This window comes from Centruroides vittatus, unplaced genomic scaffold (assembly GCF_030686945.1).
Source record: "Centruroides vittatus isolate TY-2023 unplaced genomic scaffold, ASM3068694v2 contig_436, whole genome shotgun sequence".
NCBI classification, from domain to species: domain Eukaryota; kingdom Metazoa; phylum Arthropoda; class Arachnida; order Scorpiones; family Buthidae; genus Centruroides; species Centruroides vittatus.
The window spans coordinates 1,959,388-1,978,706 of record NW_027122237.1 but is presented as its reverse complement, the minus strand read 5'-3'; the positions used below and the strand labels follow the sequence as shown (position 1 = coordinate 1,978,706).

General features: G+C 32.0%; 2 protein-coding genes across 2 annotated transcripts in view; both read left to right on the top strand.

The window, feature by feature from the left end:
- frj (farjavit) overlaps positions 1-10,316 on the top strand; it is a 46,773-nt gene extending 36,457 nt beyond the window's left edge. Inside the window, exons 5-8 of the mRNA XM_067272356.1 lie at positions 1,580-1,731; positions 3,041-3,249; positions 3,329-3,511; positions 9,494-10,316. Of these exons, the coding sequence (XP_067128457.1) occupies positions 1,580-1,731; positions 3,041-3,249; positions 3,329-3,511; positions 9,494-9,848 (899 nt within the window). The 3' untranslated portion in view covers positions 9,849-10,316. The remainder of the gene's footprint in view (positions 1-1,579; positions 1,732-3,040; positions 3,250-3,328; positions 3,512-9,493) is intronic.
- The window catches only part of mah (mahogany), a 353,681-nt gene that overhangs the window by 212,606 nt on the left and 121,756 nt on the right, over positions 1-19,319 (top strand). The gene's annotated exons all lie outside the window — the stretch shown is intronic.

The following is a 19,319-nucleotide window of genomic DNA, read 5'->3' as shown; positions in this document are numbered from 1 at the left end:
AGAAATGTTGTCCTTCAAAGTCATCAAGTTTGGGACACTACCAAGATAGACCTTGGACTTTAAGTAACCCCACAGGAAAAAGTAACATGGGGTTAGATCCGGAAAGCGAGGTGGCCCATGCAAGTGGAAAAAAGCGACTGATGACCCTTTCTTCAGTAAAGTGCTGGTAGCTTTTTCGCTACAACAGCGCCAAATCCTCCTCTACCGGCGAATTTAGGTACTACGTTTTTTCTTCGCGGAATCTCTTTTCTATGTCATCCTTAGTCACTCTCCCAAATTTGGCGACAGTCCGGCTGCTAGATTGCTCTACAGATGTTTCTGAGTACCGTCAGTTTAAAGAAAACACCCTGTATATATTTTTTCCGCTATTTATTTTGTTTATTTATCTATATTTTGTCCGTTTGGGCGTTTTCCGTTAATTTTCATATTTATTCCGAACACATTTTACGTTCTATATTTAATGTTCTGTTTTTTTTGTAACCGAGGAAGATCGTTAAAAACGATTGAAAACGTTATTATTTTATTAAATTTTGCTGGATTGATAAAGGTGTAGTTTATTTAACTTATTCTACTTCCAGTACATAGTTTTATATACCTATAAATAACTACAGACTAATATGTAGAGCCTATATATAAAAACTGTTAAGACTGATAGCCACTTAGCCACTGATTATCCGTCCTTACATTATTATAATATATTAATATAAATTAATCAGTAGAATTATCTTTGCTATTATTTAACTTAAAGATTACATTATAATTATAATCTAACTAAACATTTAAAGTTAATTATCTCTACTCAAATGTTAAACCGAACCAAAGTTAAGTTTACTACCTAAATGTGTAAGAAGTTTTACTGATTTTTAGTGACCAGTCTAAATAATAAAAGCTTTTTAAGTATTTTAAAAAATGTTTTATTTCATTAAAAAAAACATAAATTGCAGGATAGATAGATAGACAGACAGATAACACTTTATTGCACCAAAAATACATCCACGCTGGATCCGCGCTGGATCCAGCTGGAATGATTTCAATCCAGCAAAAATCCAGCTGGATTCAAAACACTGCTGAATTGCAATCCCTAAGTACATTACATACATTACTTAAGCAAGCTATAGATTTGCCACCTTATACGAACTTTGCTTCTGTTAATATTTATTTGTTTAACCATTTCATACATCCACAAGAGCCGAATTATCGGGCTAGAGTTGGCTATAATAAATAAATAATTAATAAGACAATTTGGCACTAGAGCTTGGCGTTAGGCGCCATCTCTTACTAAACTTAATAATTATAATTAAATTAAATAAATAAATTTTAATAATTTGGAATTTAATAACCATAATATATTATTATAGTATTATTATATTATTATTAATTATTATTATTATATATATATTATTATATTATATTATTATTATATATTATTATATATTATTATTATATTATATATTATTACATTATATATATTATATTATATTATATATTAATTATTATTATATATATTATTATAATAATTTAATAACCATTTTATATTAAAAACCATTCATACTATTAATAACAGTTTTTTTATTTGCAGGACCTTATTACAAATACAAAACTTATCATGATGCTTTTCATACATCTTATATTTCTGAAGTTCCTTGTGCAAAATTTCTTAAACAAAGATTATGGCCTGTTCCCATATATTTTTGCCTTTTCCTTTTGTTTCATTATCTATTTCCTTTAGAGGTAAGTAATTTCATTTTTTTTAATTTTATTTTTATTTCCATGTATTGGTATCACAATAATTTAAACTAACATTTTAGCATTTAAATTACTGTAACAAGATTGAAACCAAATAGCTTATTCTATTACTTATGGCTATATTAGATAAAGGAAAAGTGAAACCTGATTGCTTCATAAGTAAGCAGATTGTTTAATTATCACAGAAAAAATTTATTGCATCATCATAAGATATTGGTATCGGATAGTAAAAAAAAAAAGTCTTGCATTACAATATGATTATTTTATAGTAGTGTGTAAACTGTAGATAGTCAGTTTAGAGACAATTACATGTACTCAACAGAAAATACAAGAGAGACCAGTTTAACACTTCTGTTAGAATATCCTAGACTACCGGTATGCCCTCTCTAAGAATCTAGGAAGAGTTTAGAAGCAGATCATCATTAAACATAAAGTAATAGATATGTCTTTGGTTCTTTTTGACGCTTAATATAATACAGTGTCAGATAGTTTTGGTTTATAAAGGCATTGCACTGCTGTTTTTATGTAAATTAAATGTAAAAATACTGATATCAGTAATTTGTGATATCTCTGTGGTAACAATTATTAAAAATAATAAAATTCTTTCAAAGCTATAAAAACTTTTTAGAAATAGCAAGTTCTTTTTCTATGTACTTTGCAGATATAGTGCCAATTTTGTTCCATCTATAAGAGCACATGCTTTTATACTTGGATATAAGAGCATGCTCTAATGTATGAAATACAGTACATGAAGACAAAACATTCTTATCACAATAAAATACTACCTCATCTGATATACATTACGTTCCATATATTATTTTTGTCCTAAATGTAAAAGTCCACTAAAACTGTCCCATTTGTTGCTTGTTTTTTTAATTAATTTTTTTGAATAGATATTGCATAGTGTGAATTTAGTGGACTCTTTGTACCTAATAGATAGATAGATATTTCTTTAGATCCATTGAAATAATATGGTCAACCAAATGATCATATAAAAAATTATTGATCCATTATTGTGGGATTTAAATGTGAAGTAAATGTTTGCATTTGATCAGGGTAACTCAAGGTTAGGATATTGTTTCCTGTCTCAGCATTTATGAATTTATGAATCTCTCTTCTATTCACTAGAAGTAAAAACTTTGCATTACTGACTGCTACTTTTTAAATTATATTTTCAGAAATGGAAGTAAAGAAAAAGTTATAATTTTAATTAATAGTTAATTTGCTTTTAAATAAAATATTCTATAATAATAACAACATATTGAGTAAGTTGATTATTGTAATTTTATTTTAGTACGCAACATCAGACGATATTAATTTGCAATCTATATGGTATCGGATATTTTACATGACTCCAATATTTATTAACTTTCGTATGAGGATATACATTGGTTTCATTCTCGGCGAATGTGTTTGTATCATGTTTGGAATCGGTGCTTATCCAACAGTTTCAGAGCCTCAGCCAGGTAAAGGTCCAACAAATTATGCTGCATTAAAGCAATTGTAAGTATGAATAGACTTTGTTGTTGTTCAAGTTATATATATATATATATATATATTGAAATCTTCTTTATTAATTTAGTGAAGATGATTTTGACAAAACTTCTAAGCAAGAATTCAGTTTTGAAACAGTTCACAATATCAATGAATACGGAAGCGAGTTCTTTCCAACCATAAGAGGAGGAATAAGATCGTGGAACCGCACTGTACAATACTGGTTAGTCATGTTTGTTTATAAACAGATCCCTTGCTCCAAGCCAATAAGGTAAGTTTTATTAATTAAAAAATTTTTTATCTAAAATTTTATATATTTCTGGATGTATTTTTAGAGCTGCTATTCGTCATCAGAAGTTTAATGCTTAGTATATATTTAACAGCCCACTAATTTCTACATCTAGAAATTAGTGGGCTTAATAATAAGTACACTAAAAAGAAGCAAACTTGCATAATTAAAATATTTTCTTTTACATTTGAAATAAATCTCTAAAATGATATATGTCTGCTGTAGTAAAAGACCATTTTAATAAAATTTTAACTGCATTTATAAGATTGTTCTAATTATACTTTGAGATGCTTAACATTAAAAACAAAATCTTGTATGAGTATAAATGAAGTAATTATTTTCTTCATTTTGAAATCTTGAAACTTTTCAAAAACTTTCAGTAAGTTCTCTTTCCGGTGCATTGCTTAGCAATCTTTGTATTTTATTGTAATGCATTTGTTACAATAAAATGCAAAGCATGTTGTTGTTACATGCATTTTATAAAAATGAAAAACCTAAATGTTTATACAGACATACCAAATTACTATTAGATGATTTTCAATCCTAAAGAATATATCTTGACATGCCAAAATATCCTTTCATCTAAAACAATGTGAAGCTAACGAGCGGTAAGAAGACAGAGACGAAAATAAGAGAAACAAAACACAATGAGTTTTATTTTCTTTGCTCGTTAATAAACAGGATACAAGGGATACCAACAAACACCTTTCCCACCGACGATACACGAGAGCAAATACCGAATCTGGTACAAGAAATTTTCCCGACAATATCACTTAATAATATAAAACTTAATTTTAGTGTACAATAAAATTTCCCGACAATATCACTTAAATTATAAAATTAAAACTAGTGCACGAAACAAAGAAATAAAAGAAAGAGAGAATATCAAGAAAGGACAGGAAAGAGGGTACCCACGACTAGATGACGAATCTACCGGCCAGGATATCACGGTGAAACGAGGATCGGCGAACACTTTCACTTTTTCTCACTCTCTAAAATACTGTTCAAATCGTTCTTGTCTCTATCACTTAGCACTAAGCGTACTTGGGAGACTCCGCTATCACTCCTTCCAACTCGAGTTTTCACTCCAGAATGACACACGTGGTCTTCTTTCTTCCCTCAGGGCTGCACTCCCTCTTTTGTTTTTATGGGTGAGTCATCGAAATAACAAAGAAAGGGTAAGAGCAATAGGTACATTCCAGGAAGAATGGACAAATAGGTTGGAAAGAAAGGAATAAAGGAAATAAAGAGAATATAAAATATAAAAACGATATAATTACATATAAAAATATACATCTGAAGCATGGCGTGTAGCCACAACAATAATTAAATTACAGTAGAGCGTCGTTAATTGGAACGTCGGTAATTGAAATGGTTGGAAATTGGAACGATTTTCAGTCGAACTGTGTCGTGCTGAATCGAACGTTTTTGATACTAGATTTACTTCTAAAGTATAATTTTCATAATAAATATCAAGCAATGGGATCGGTTAGTGTATACGTTAAAAACAATAATCTTTAAAAATTGTAAAATTTTTAAAAATAAACGAGTTTCAAAAAATTAACTCTTTTTTATCCGATTTCGAATGAGCTATCTCAGTTCGATTTCCATCTCAGTTCTTAGCTCATTCGAAATCGGATAAAAAAGAGTTAATTTTTTGAAACTCGTTTATTTTTAAAAATTTTTATAATTTTCATGTTTTTTATATTCTTTAATATATTTATTTTGTTTGTACAAAATGCAGAAATAATTTTTAACGATACGATAGCCTCAATGATTATTATAAAAATTTTCGTTAGGCTTAAAATCGACGAAAATTCAACAGGAAGCGACACGCAATGGAGAAAAATTTGAACATTGGACAGGTTAATATATTTTTTCGTACAAAGTCGGAAATTGGAACAAATGACTAATTGGAACGACCCCAGTCCCCAATTGACGCCAATTTTCGACGCTCTACTGTATTTAATATTCAAATTATATTTTCCCAGATAATTTATAAAAAAAATTGTTTTATTTGATAGTTAGCAATACATTATAACCATTAAAAACACAGAGATTCAACCTTATATTTGAGGCTACGATCTCAGTGAATTATGTAAAAGACAAATTGCCTCTAATATAAGGTTGAATCTCTGTGTATTTTTGGTTAGTTCCTGGTGTGTAAAAGACAAGTAAAAATGCCATTTTAGTAGTCTACATTCCTGTTTTAAATGAACATTAGTGTTGTAGATTATTATTTTTAAATTATATAAAAAGTGGTTATAATATATTTACCTTCTAATATTTTTACAATGATTTTATATCTGAGAATTTTAAATGCTAAATCTTATAAACAATCAAATATAAAACAAAAAGTTTATTTTGTGATTGATAATTAAAGTTAACAAAGAGAAATATAATACCAAAAAAGGAAAAAAATTAAATTATCCAAAATTTAATCTACTCAATCTTAAGGGGCCATCCATAAATTACGTAAGGTATTTTGGGATGGGTGGGGGTCAAGGATTTCTTACCATTTCTTACTGAGGGGTAGGAGGTAATAGATCTCGTCTTATGTAATATTTTAATTGTTATTTTTTTTATCTCATTGAGTGGTGGAATTTTGAATTTGTCTTCAATTTGGCAGTTTCTATTAAGAATGCTCGTTGTCTCGTGTGACATGATAGAATAATAACACTAGCAGATTTTCGCTCTACACAATTTTTACCATGGGAGAAAGGCCGTGTGGTGGTTTCTCTCTCTTGTTTTTTATTAGAATAAGTGCACCACTCCTATGGGTGTATAACACTAAGAATACATAAATCAAAATACATGATACAAAGTAAACATAAAATTAGTATTCGGCTTTTAGTGAAAACTAAAATGTAAAACTACAAATCATAAATTATGAATAGTCTTTTCTTTATATTTTTTGAATATAATTGTAAAAAGCATCAAACAGTGACATCTGAACAAGCTTATCGAGTGGACACGGCCACCCGAAACCGAGCGTAAAGATTTCTAATTTCAGAATAAGTTTATCTTGATGGTAAATTGTACAATGATAGATCATACGGTCGACGGTGTGTAGAGTAAAAACAAGAGGCAGTTTATGCCCAGTTTTACATCGCCAGGTAGCTTCTAAAATTATCACGCTCGGTAAGTAGTCGAGCAGTAGCAAACGTTAAATCTCTAAGTGATGATGAGAACCCACATTTGACACTAAGAAAATAAAGTATTGTTATTCTACCAGTTTTATTGCTCGACCGTTGTTGATTCCACTTTTGCATAGCGTTGTCACGAATATAATTTTTAAGGCTGCTACGTGAGAGAGGGATGCGAGTGTAGTCCAAGTCGATGTCCTCTGCGGCTGACTTAGCCTCAAAGTCGGCTTTTTCATTTCCTAGTATGCCAGTATGGCCAGGAACAAATATAAAATTATCTTATTTATATGATTTTTAAAATCACATATATCCAGCACCATATTATTGCTATTGCAATTGGGATTTAATAGAGCTTTTAGGACAGACTGAGAATCACTGTAAATGTTGATAGACAGAGTTTTTTTGGTAGTGAAGTGGCCCACTGAACAGCTTGGTAGACAGCATCTTTGTCAGCTTGATAGATGGAGGTATGTGGGGGTATCTGTACATTCTAACATATTTTGGGCAAAATATGTCAGTTTGGAGGAAGATACAGATACTTGAGTTGACATGAAAGGGGCTTTTGGACACATCTGTATAGATATTATAGTAGGGTTATCCAGGAGGAAGCAGATGACACCAAATATATCCTTGGGATAACCTTGTTTACAGGGTGATGAACAGAGTTAGGGTAATTGCAATGTGGTAACATATGAACAGCCATAGATAGGAGTAGAGACTATTGTTGAGCCTTGATGTTTGTAATTCTGATGTAGTAGTTTAGAACCTTTTCTACAATACATAGTGACAAAGAAAGGAGCTCCGCTAGTATCAGAGAGGCATTAGTAGAAACAGTTCTGCAGCACTGAAATTCTGATGGCAAACTGTCTTTGAAGAGAGAATAATTTACTTGCTACTGGATTTTCACTAGTTACATCATCCCAGCTAGAGGCTGCGTAAAGTAGCATTGGTTGTATTGCCCCATATAGAGTTTTACAAGCTTTATGATTTAGTCCCCAGGTGCACCTAGCACATTTTATCAGCATGTAGTTTATATTCTTGGCCTTAGCCAAGATGTAATCAATACGACAACGGAATGTGGTTTCTCTCGTTTTATTTTGTATGACGGTTCTGTTTACACATGCACTAGCTAGTCGATCTGTCAAAGTTGTTTGCGTCCTTTTGTGAAAATTAAAATTAATATAAAAATGAATATTATGACATTGATTAATGATGACGATAATAAAAAGATTGTTAATAATTAAAAAAAGTTTTTAAAATAAATTGTTCATTCAAATTCATTAAATTTTTATATTTTTAAATTTGTTCACATAGTCTTTTATAAATAATAGTACATATTAATTAACTAATAATAATTATATATTTTGGACCTAAGGTTTGTAGGATTTCATAAAAAAATTTATTTTTGTTAAAATTTTTTTTATAAAATTATGCCTAAATATTATGTAAAATAGGGAAGGGGAGGGGGGATCAAAGAAAATATTACAATTTCTTACACATGGGTGGGTGGGGGTCTAGAATGGCCGAAATCGCCCTTACGTAATTTATGGATGGCCCCTAAACTAAAACTGATTACAAATTAATTTCTGAAGCCAGAAGTATTAATTACAACAAATGTTATGCTGATAGTAAACTATAAAATATAGTGATAAGCTAATTGCTACTTGTTCTTTTCGTGTTTAAATCACTAATTATGATGATAATTTGGGAACATTTCATTTGTGCAACTTCAATTTGTTTCGTAAGCACTTCTTTACCAAGCAATTTTTCAACAGTCGATTGCTTCTACACTGCATTCTTGCTAATCCAAACTAATTATTTTATAGTTTGTTAAAATTAGTGAAAGTTTGGATTAACAGGAATATTATGTAGAAATCAAAAAGGTCTGCAGACAAATACATATATTTAAATTCATGTACCAAAAAGAATAATCTGTCATGTTTTTGAACAATAATCTGTGATTGCTTTTTGTTTTTTGACAAGAACATTTAGTGGATAGCACCAGTGCCATAACTAGGAAGGTGCAACAGGTGCACTCACACAGGGCCCACTTGGAAGGGAGGCCCAAAATGCATGTATTTGTTTTATTTTCCCAAACCTAATTAATTAAGGGGCCTAAATGCAAATTCTTGCACAGGGCACATGAATGGCTAGTTACAGCACTAGATAGCACTGTATAATAATCTTTTAAAACAGTTTTGGTCATATGTTCTTAATGAATGAGTGAATTTCCATAGCAATGCAAAGTTAGTCATCAATGTCTGTTCAAGGATTGTTCTTTCTTCTAAGAACTTCAAATCCTATCATGCCATTACATTGGTTAATAATTGAATGGCCAAAGTATCTAGTTAATTAATGTGATGATAAAATTTAAGAATTCAACATTTTTAATATATTGGTAATGCCTTTTATATAGTATTGCTGGATAATAATGAAACATCAAAGGTATAGTACTTTTTTGGTCAAATACTACTATATCTTTGTATTGTTATTATCCAGCAACGATATTTATTTAAACAAAAAAACTTTAATTGAAAAAAGTTCCCAATTTGAATGTGTTTCAAGTACAGTACATATGATGATATTGTATTGTGAAAAATACTAGCAACATATACATTTGTTTATTTTACATTATTATTTTTGATATACATATCATCATAAGACAGCTTTTGTTTAAGAATAATATTATAATGCATTTTAAAATAATAAATTATTTATTATTTTAAGATGCAATTTTATGTTTACAATTCTCCAAACTTATTAATTTTTATTTGTAATCATTAGCATAATTAAATTTTAATCTTTTATATTTTTACAGAATGATAGTCACCATGTTAGTTAGTTCTTTCTGGCACGGAGTACATGCTGGATATTATCTTTGTCTTCTGAGTGCTCCCTTCTTCCTTCTAGCAGAATCTCAAATGGAGAAAGCCTTTCGATTTGGTAGTTATAAATTTCAAACAATGTTATTTGATTTCTTGTGGTGGATCTTTAAAATGCAAGCATTTGCATACATGGGAATGGCATTTTTACTGCTTCGTGTCGACGCCATTTTCGGGTACTGGAAATCTATTTATTTTGTCGGCCACGTTCTCATCGTAATTTTCTATTTGTTAGGTTATTTTGTGAATAGATACGTAAAACGTCCCAAAAATCTGGAAAAGAAAAAGTAATGTATTTATTTAAAATCAAAGATGCCACTGTTATAAAGCTTAACACATTTTTCTTATTTATAAAATTATTTTATATCCAAAGTTTATAGAGCTTTGTTTAAGCAATTTGATATTGATACAATGTATACATTGTTTTCAAATCATTGTATGAAACTCAAAATTAATTTCATTTTTCAATTTAATGAAAAAATAAATTTATATCAATTATTAATGCATAAGTAGCAACAAATGTGTGATGAAAATTTGAACTTTAATATTAAATGAGCATTTATCTGTTTGTACAGATTGAATTTAAGAAAATTAAAAGAATCAGAGTATAATAAATTAATCTTGAGGATTTAGTTAAATGATTCATGTAAATCTTTAAGTATAATATCAATAGATGCTTGAGGTCACATGGGTAATAGATCATCAATAGCCTATCAATTAATGTTTGTGAATATGATTAAAGTTTCAATTACAGAAAAAGACGTTTATTGATTATGTCAACTGTCTGATGTTTGATTCTATCAAAATATGAATTTAAAATATTGATCATGTTCATAATAATAAACCCAAAAATATTGGCATATTAAACAATGATTTTTATCATCTCTACCATCAATTATTCCTATCATTAATATTATAGAACGGGTGGGCAAGCAAGAGTTCGGTGGGAGCCGAAATGTAGGTTTTGCAAAATGCACGGGAGTGGCAGTTCTGTACCGTCGTGGCGGATAGTATGGTAAGGCGTACGATTTTATTATATAATATAAAAGAAATATTGATTTTTTAATAAACATATTTTTACAAAATTATAAAAATGAAATTGTAAAAATAATAATAAAAAATAGGAATTAACACTTTCGACAAGAGCCGCACGTACCTCAAAAAGAGCCGCGTGCGGCTCTCGGAGCCGCATTTGCCCGCGTCTGTTATAGAATAATAATAATTTGTAATCAATTGTAAAAATATATTCACACCTTCCTTATTACGGTTTAAAAGAAAATTTTGCAAAATCAATTATTTCTGCACCGTAAGAAAAATTTATTAGCTATTTTAAACGAATAAATAGCGATATCTGTAATACAAAAATTAATTTGCCGAGGGACGATTCTTTCGAAAGTGAATTCGTTCGTGTTTTGATTATAGTAGCAAATGCATTAAAGGAAAAGCAGAATCGATCGGAAAATAAACGACGACAAAAACACCAGTTATAATAATGTGCCAAATGGCAATTACGACTCTTTAAATGGCGAAAAGCAAAAAGAATGAAAAATTTTAATTTATTTTATATTATTGAAATGTCTTTATTATTATGTTAATATTTCTGATTAATATAGAAAGTAAAGAAGATATTTATTCTATGCTTGTTATATTTGATAAAGGATAAAAGAGATCTTCAAATACAATTCTTTTAATTTCTGTGATAATCCTTAACAAATCCATATAACAGTTTTTATCAATTAATAACTAATTTTGTATTGAAGATAGACTCCATCATGCTACAAATGATGACGATAACATCTATAAAACAAAAAAGTAATTCAGTTTTCCAGCTCTTCCTTTGGGAGAAGCAAATAATTCCTTATATTTAATTTTTATTATTAAAAAATCCATTGTAAACTCCATTTTGCATGATTCATATTCTTATGTGAACTTGATAGTAGAAAAAGTATTATTTTTTAATTCCATGGCATCTTTGATTCTTTTTATTATAATTACATATTTATAATTGCGAAATACTCTTATGGAAATTATTTTTTCATTTGTCGTAATTTTTTCCCCATTTACGACGGAACAAGATTATTAAAAAACGAATTAAACATAAAAATAATTTATGAACAAAAAGATTTTTAGAGAGATGACGTATCATCTATACATATGTATATGTGTAAAGTGAAATTAGTAAAATGCTACAGATTAAACAAAAAATTACATTTTATAAAATGTATATTTAATAAACTATTATAATATAGTTATTTATAATAAATAATAATTGACAATAGTTTTAATATTTATAAGGAAAGTAAAAAATGTGTCTGAAAAGTCCCACTCAAAAATAGCAATTAACTACTTAGAAGCAGTAAAAATGGGTTTATCAAATTATTTCGACGTTTTTATTGACGTCGACAATTAAAATAATAATAAATTCCAATGCCAAGAACATTTATATCTAAAGAAAACAATATTTATAAGGAAAACAAATAATTGTTCTTTCAAGTGTGTGAAGAGTGTTATTATACACCTTCATAAATTTCACTTTGTACTTTCAAGTAATCTATTGTCCAGTATTTTACCCTTTTAAAGTGTTTTATTATAAGTAAAAGAAAAACGAAATATGACTTCCTTCGTTACATCCAAAGAAATAACTTTTATACTAAATTTGTAATTGTGATCTTTGGTGTTGTGTTTAAAGTATTTTCATGTATCCACGATTAAAATTGACAAATTTAAATACCAGATACAAATAAAATGTGTAATATTGTAGAGTTGCTATTTTTGATTTCATGAAATGTGATTGAATTTTCAAAATAAAATATTTTACCGTCTCAATTTATTTGTGAACGTATATTCAATATACAGTGTTTTGAATACTCTATCGTGGAAATTTCAATAAGGAATTACATAAATCATAATGTTTTGTCTTTTAAAAGCAATCAAAATTTTGAATTTAAGCTTGTTTTAAAATTAATAATTTGTTATTAACTAATCCCAAATAAAGTTTTTACTGATTGTGCAAATGTTATTTTTGTCTTCCACACTTCTGTCATTGCTTTTTTTTGTTTTCATAAATTAATAAAGTTTGAAAACAAATAATTTACATATTTTAAAATATTAAAATGAAAATATAAATTAAATAAATTACGTATGTTGTTAATCGAAATTTAAGTCGAACCTATGCCGTTCTCTTGCCTCGTTGGGTTATCGACTAGAGACTGCCGCGGTCTGGATAACGTTTCTTTCCCCTCGAAATTAATGCGTTCGCCCTTTCTAGATGCTTGGAATATTTCAAAAGCTTCCATTAATCGTAACTTGTTGACGTCAAACATCTTTTTTAACTAGCTTAATACGCTTATAGCTTTCACCAAATAAAATTCAATATGCACAACTTTTATGTGAAAAATTTATGCATTTGTAAATATAACAAACTCTTACTAAAAGTAGAATTTGGACTTAAAGAAATTCTCATTGATTGTTCATTAAAAGTTTTTTATTACAAATGGATGGTGAAAGAAAATTGAAAAATAAAGTGTAACCATACATTTTTTTTTCTTCAAAAGTTTGTTTTTGTATGTAGTATCTGTCCTTGTGTTGTCGTGTCTGTTTCTAGTTTTGTAATAGTATAGTAGATGAATGATGAATTTGTTCATTTCTTAAGTCTGCTTCATCTGTGTTTGGCAGTGTTTACAGACCTCGGTAATCGGCGGCCGGATTACCGCCGAATCGCATTGGCTGGGTTGGCGAGTGTTGTCCGTTGCGTGTGAGGTAGCGAATGTTTGTGATGCAGTAGCCATACTTGGGCCGGTGCTGCATTTGCCATTGGCAGCCAAGGAAGACTGCAGTAAATTTTTCAAACGAGGCTCTGCCTAACCCACGAACCTGGACCTTGTTAACTTGGGCAATGTTGGAGCCAGTATCGTGCTATGAATGTTTGGCAGCCATTTTTATTTTCTCTGCAGAAATGGGTATGCTTTTTACAGGACTTCTGAATATTTTCAGGTCCAAAAATCTTCCCAAAAATTATTGTACACTAATGCACAAAATAAAACAATAATTTATAAACAAATTAACAATTATTACTATGTAGTTTGGAAAATTCAAATTAAATCACACAAATAATTGATTAGGCCTACTGTATAATTTATTGTGCAACACTAAACTGATAAATTAATGGAAAAATGTTATTAATTAAAAGAATACTTTAATATTAGCATGTATCATCATTACAGGATAGCATATACAATTATAAACTTGATGTAACAAATGAGTGAACTGATTAAAAATCGAATTGAAACACAGTTGACTGTTTTTAAACTTCAGATCACTATTTTTAGTCAATTTCCCCTATTAATTTGTCTGTAAAAAGGACTGGCAGAATTACAATTTAATAAAAAGTAAAAATACATTACAGATGGATACTAGTCCGATCCAATCACCAGGAACAACTATTTCCATTGCAGAGACAACCTTTCTTTAGAGGCTATGCCTCTGCACAAATATGTAAAACAGTTTAAAATGTCGGCAGGTGACAGTCCCAACACAATTGAAAATATAATATTTCTTTGTAAAATGGGCTGGTGATTGGACATGGCAAGCAGTGAAGATAAGACTAGTATCCATCTGTAACGTATTTTTACTTTTCATGAAATTCCCCTATTAATATTTATAGATCAGCTGCTTCACATTACAGAATAGACACTGTCAGCAACTGCCCATTCTGGATTAGACAATGCTTGTGGGTTATGCTTTGCTTCATTTTTTCCTTAGATTTTACTAGAAACTTGTGTTGTTTCTGGCATTTCTCTATGCTTCATTGGAATCATTAAGCTTTCTTACCTTGACAAGATGGTGACTTGAAAGAGAGATTATTTTATTATTTTCCCCAATTTTGACTACATCTAGTAGAAAATAACATTACACACATCTGTAATAATTAGATGTATTTTAAAATGCTCTTTAAGAATTTTTTCACCAAAGAAAAACACCAAAACTACGTTTTAAGAATAAAAATGTGGTCTTTCTTATTTTCCTTTCTACAAAAATCTATAGCCTAACTATTTCCTTTCTTATTAAGTTAGAAATCAAATAATAATACATTATTATTATGTTGGGTGTAGCGGGTTATACTCGATTGACACCGGTGGCTGTGTACTATGCCGGACCAGAGTCAAAGCATTTTGATCAAAACAAAACTAAAATTAAATAAGTGTGTCAGTGTCAGTGTCAGTATTCAGGAATTTCCTAACAATATGGCATGTATTCAATATTGTGGCCTTCTGTAGTGTGATGTATGTATTTCTATTCAATTGTAATGTTTCCAGGCTTTTGTGTAGTGTGTGGGGTATCATACCTGTACAGGAGAGAAGAGAGAACGACAAGTACAATAAGCATTCTATCCATCCTCCACACATGTCTTATTTCCTGGGCAAGTTCTGTGTACTTGCTAATTTTTCCAGTGAATGTGTTTTGTACATTGTGAGAGTTTGGAATGGCTGTGTGTGTAATGTATGTGATTTTATTGTGTTTGTCAGTGAGTGTGATGTCTGGTCTGTTGTGGCAAATTGTTTTATCTGTAATTATGGCTCTGTCGTAGCACATTTTGTGTGTATTGTTTTCCAATACTGTCTTTGGAATATACTTGTAGTATGGTTTGTGGATGTCTAATAATTTGTGTTTCTTTGCAAGCTCTTGGTGTATTATATTTGCTACTTGATTTGTGTCTATGTAAATAAGCTGTCTGTGCCAAGAGCTTGCAACCAGAAGTGATGTGTTGTATAGTTTCTGGCATGATGTGACATTTTCTGCACGTGTCATTCGTGAGTGTTGTATCTTTGAGTATGTCTTTTCTGTAGTTTTTAGTATTTATGACTTGATCCTGTATGGCAATCATGAATCCTTCCATCTCTCCAAAGAGGCATCCCCGAGCTAACCGGCTGTTTGATGCAGTTTTGTCAACAAAATCCTGGGCCAGGTTGTAAGGATGCCTGCCATGGAGTGCCTTTCGAGCCAACGATTGCTTAATGGTGTCTATGCTTTTTATATGTTGTGTTGTGTCCGTACGACATGAGTGTAGGTTTAATGGCATGTTATTTGAGTCTGCTAGAGTACTGCTTTATGTAACTGTGATGTTTCTTGCTTTTTGTAGAAAAAAACTTGCAGTGTCTGTATTTGTTTGTAGTGAAGGTTAACTATGTCAATCGGGCCATGTCTGCCATCTTTACTTGGAAGGGTTAATCTTTCTGTGGCAGATTTAGGGTGATGTTGTTTATGCTCAGTAAGTGTTGTTGTTTTCCTTTGGAGTTGCTCAAGATCTGTGTGAGTCCAATGTATAACTCCAAAACAATATGTGAGTACTAGGATGACATATATGTGTTTATTGCTTTAACTGTGTGTTTTGTATTTAACTCTCTTCTGAGAATAGCATTTAATCTACTTTGGTATTCTTGTTAATCTTTGCTTTATTTGTGCATGTTCTGTTAGTTTGGCCTGTTGGAATCCTAAATACTTGTAGAACTTGCCCTCTTCCATGGATTCAATAACATTCCCATTTCCAAGTGCAAAATCTTCTTTCTTCGGGATTCCTTTTTCTATGTGAAGTGTTTTGCATTTGTCTAGGCCAAACTCCACTTGTATGTCTTTGGTGTATGAATGTGTGATTTGTAGGAGTTGATGAAGATGTTTTTGTGTGGATGCATAAAGTTTTATGTCGTCCATGTACATGAGATGTGACAGTGTAAACTGTGTTGTTTTTTCATGTCTGATATTGTAACCATATTGCGTGAACAACACGCAATATGGTTCAGGGTTCAGGGCTAGACAGAACCAGAGAGGACTCAAGGAATCTCCTTGAAAAATTCCTCGCCTAATGAATATTTAGTTTGTTTGTATGGAAGTGTTACTAACCCTGAGATGTAGTGTTGTTCTCCAGTGCTGCATAGTGTTTTGACAGCATGCAATGAGTGATGGGTGTATTTTGTACATGTGTAGAATATGTAGCAGCCAACTGTATAGAACACTGTCTAACGCTTTTCTGTAGTCTATATATGCCATGTGTATGTTTCTGTGTTGTTTATGTACTTGCCATAGAATGACTGAATCTATGAGTAACTGTTCTTTGCATCCCCTGTGATTTCTAGGGCAACCATGTTGTTGTTCCGTAAGAATGCTGTGTCCTTCAACCTGTTTGTATATTTTGTTTGCGATACAGGATGTCAATAATTTGTAGTGTGTTGGAAGACATGTAATTTGTCTGTATTGTGTGGGGTCTGTGGTATTGTTGTTTTTAAGTTTCATGTAGGTGATGCCCCCGAGTAAGAAATTTTGGCATGTCTTGTGGATTGAAGATGACGTGTGTTTAGCTAGTTCCTGGTGCAGTGATGTAAATTTTTTGTACGAGAAATTGTGAATGTTGTCTACACCAGGTGTCTTCCAGTTGTGTGTTCTGTTAACGGAGTAGTGGATGTCGTGTATGTTTATTTCAGCACAGGGCATAGTTGGTATGTTATGCAAGTTTTCGTTCTCCTCCTCGATCCAGCCTGCATCAGCACTGTGTATGACATTTAATTTACACTACCCACATTTACATTTACATTTAATTGAAAAGAAATGGGGGCTGCCTCCAGGTTTCACTCATAGGTACGACCTGGAGGTTGGGAGGAAAAAGTTGGTGAAATGGGAGTGAGGGAAATGAAGGATAGGGGATGAAAATGGGACAAAGTGGGATAGAAAGGTAAGAAAAGTAAGAGTACATGGCGCCTGCCTCGCAGTTACAGAAAGCATAACAATACATAACATACATTAGAGAATTGACCGAAATACATTGAAGCGCGCCAGAAAACGGCCAGTACATAAAATGTATACATATAAAGATACAACAAAAACATGGCTAAGAAACAAGACATGTACGGTACAGCAAAATCACGCTTGTGTATTACACGTACAGGATACACAGATAGCAAGAGTGGACTAGCACGTTTGCACAAGGGATAACTACTTACCCTGTGCTACATACCCTGTTACACAATGAAGGAACAGTCTGTGTACATGCAACGACAGCTAATAGAGCAGCATAACCAATGGGAGCCTGGAACAATTGCCGGGGAGAAAAAGTTAGCCAGCTGATCAATCATTTCTAGCAGATTGTTGGTCGCATGGTGGGTTGAGTGCTGCTGTTGTTTCCAGAAATTTGATGAGATGTTTATAAATGTTCGAATCTTCCATGAATCTGCTGTAAGGACATGGCCAGTTGTTTCCAGCATGGAGCACGTGCCCCATGAGTCTGACTCTCTCCTGTGTGAAAAATTCACAGTCCCGTAGATAATGCTGACTGTCTTGGATTGAAGTACTGTCGCAGGGGCAGATGTCCATGTCTTTAAGATGAAACCTTTTTAAATAGCTGTTGAAATTTCCATGTCCAGTAATTAACTGGGTCATGGAAAAGGTAGGCACAAGGTGTTTCCATTTAAGTCTTTCCTTAACGTTTGGGACACTGTGTATGACAGCATTGGACCAAAGAGAAGACCAGTAAGTTGTGAGTTCTTCTGTTGGTGTGCTACTGTTCTTTGTATCAGTGTTTGTTTTGGTACTGATTTGTCTGTAGAAGAGTTTTTCATTGTTTATGAATAATTTGTTTTGATGTTTTCGTAGTGAACATGTTTTGTATCATTTGAGTCTACATGCTTTGGCTGCGAGTTTTTGTTTTAGTGTATCAATGTATTCTGTAAAGCGTGTGTTTTGAATTTCTTGAAAATATTTTTGAGTTGTTTCTTTAATTTTGGTGTTATGTTGTTTTTAGTGTATTGTGTCAGCCTGCCTAATTGCTGTCTAATGTCATTTATTTGTGTTTCTATTCTTCTCTGCCAGGCAGGCTTGTAATACACTGCTGGCCATTAAAATTGCAACACCAAGAAGGAAAGCAAATTAAAAAAAGATATTTATTGTACATAAACAGTATGGCATGAAGACAAAATGATTAAATTTGCAAGCAGTTTGGGGGTTTACAGGGGTACAAAATTAGTAGAAACAGTTGCCACCCCTGGCAGCTAAAACGACCCTTATCCGGTTAGGCATGGAGTCAAACGGGGCTTGGATGACAGAAATCGGCAACTCACTCCATGCTGCTTCAAGTCTATGCCACACTTCATCACCGTATTAGCTGGAGAGGGGTGGCAGGCCAATCTCTCGGCAACCCATGACCAGATGTTTTCAATTGGTGAGAGATCTGGAGACCGTGCAGGCCAGGGCAACAATCGAATATCCCTGTATCGAGGAAGGTCAGAACACGACATGCAACATGTGGTCTTGCATTATCTTGTTGGAAGATGGTGTTTCGCACACCTCGAAGATAGGGCATAACCTCTTGACGTAAGATGTCAGAAATGTACCAATCTCTGTTCAAATTACCATCAATCCAAACTAGAGATGTCCGTGTCGTGTACCCAATGGCTGCTCATACCATCACACCAGGTGAACTGCACCTGGTGCAGGGCCCCTACGCCGATATCGAATGCAAGCAGGCAACGAGTGGTCTCCTCGGAGCCTCCAGACACATATACAGCCATCAGAATGCTGCATGCAGAACCAGGACTCGTCTGAAAAGATGACATTGTACCACTCCTGTATCCAGCTTTATCATTGGGCACACCAGATTCGCTGTCTCTCTCTATGCTGCATTGTCAAGGGAAGCCGAAGTAATGGTTGCCGTCCTGACAGTCCATGCTGCTGCAAACGTCGTCACACTATACGAGCAGATACTGGACGTGCTGCAAA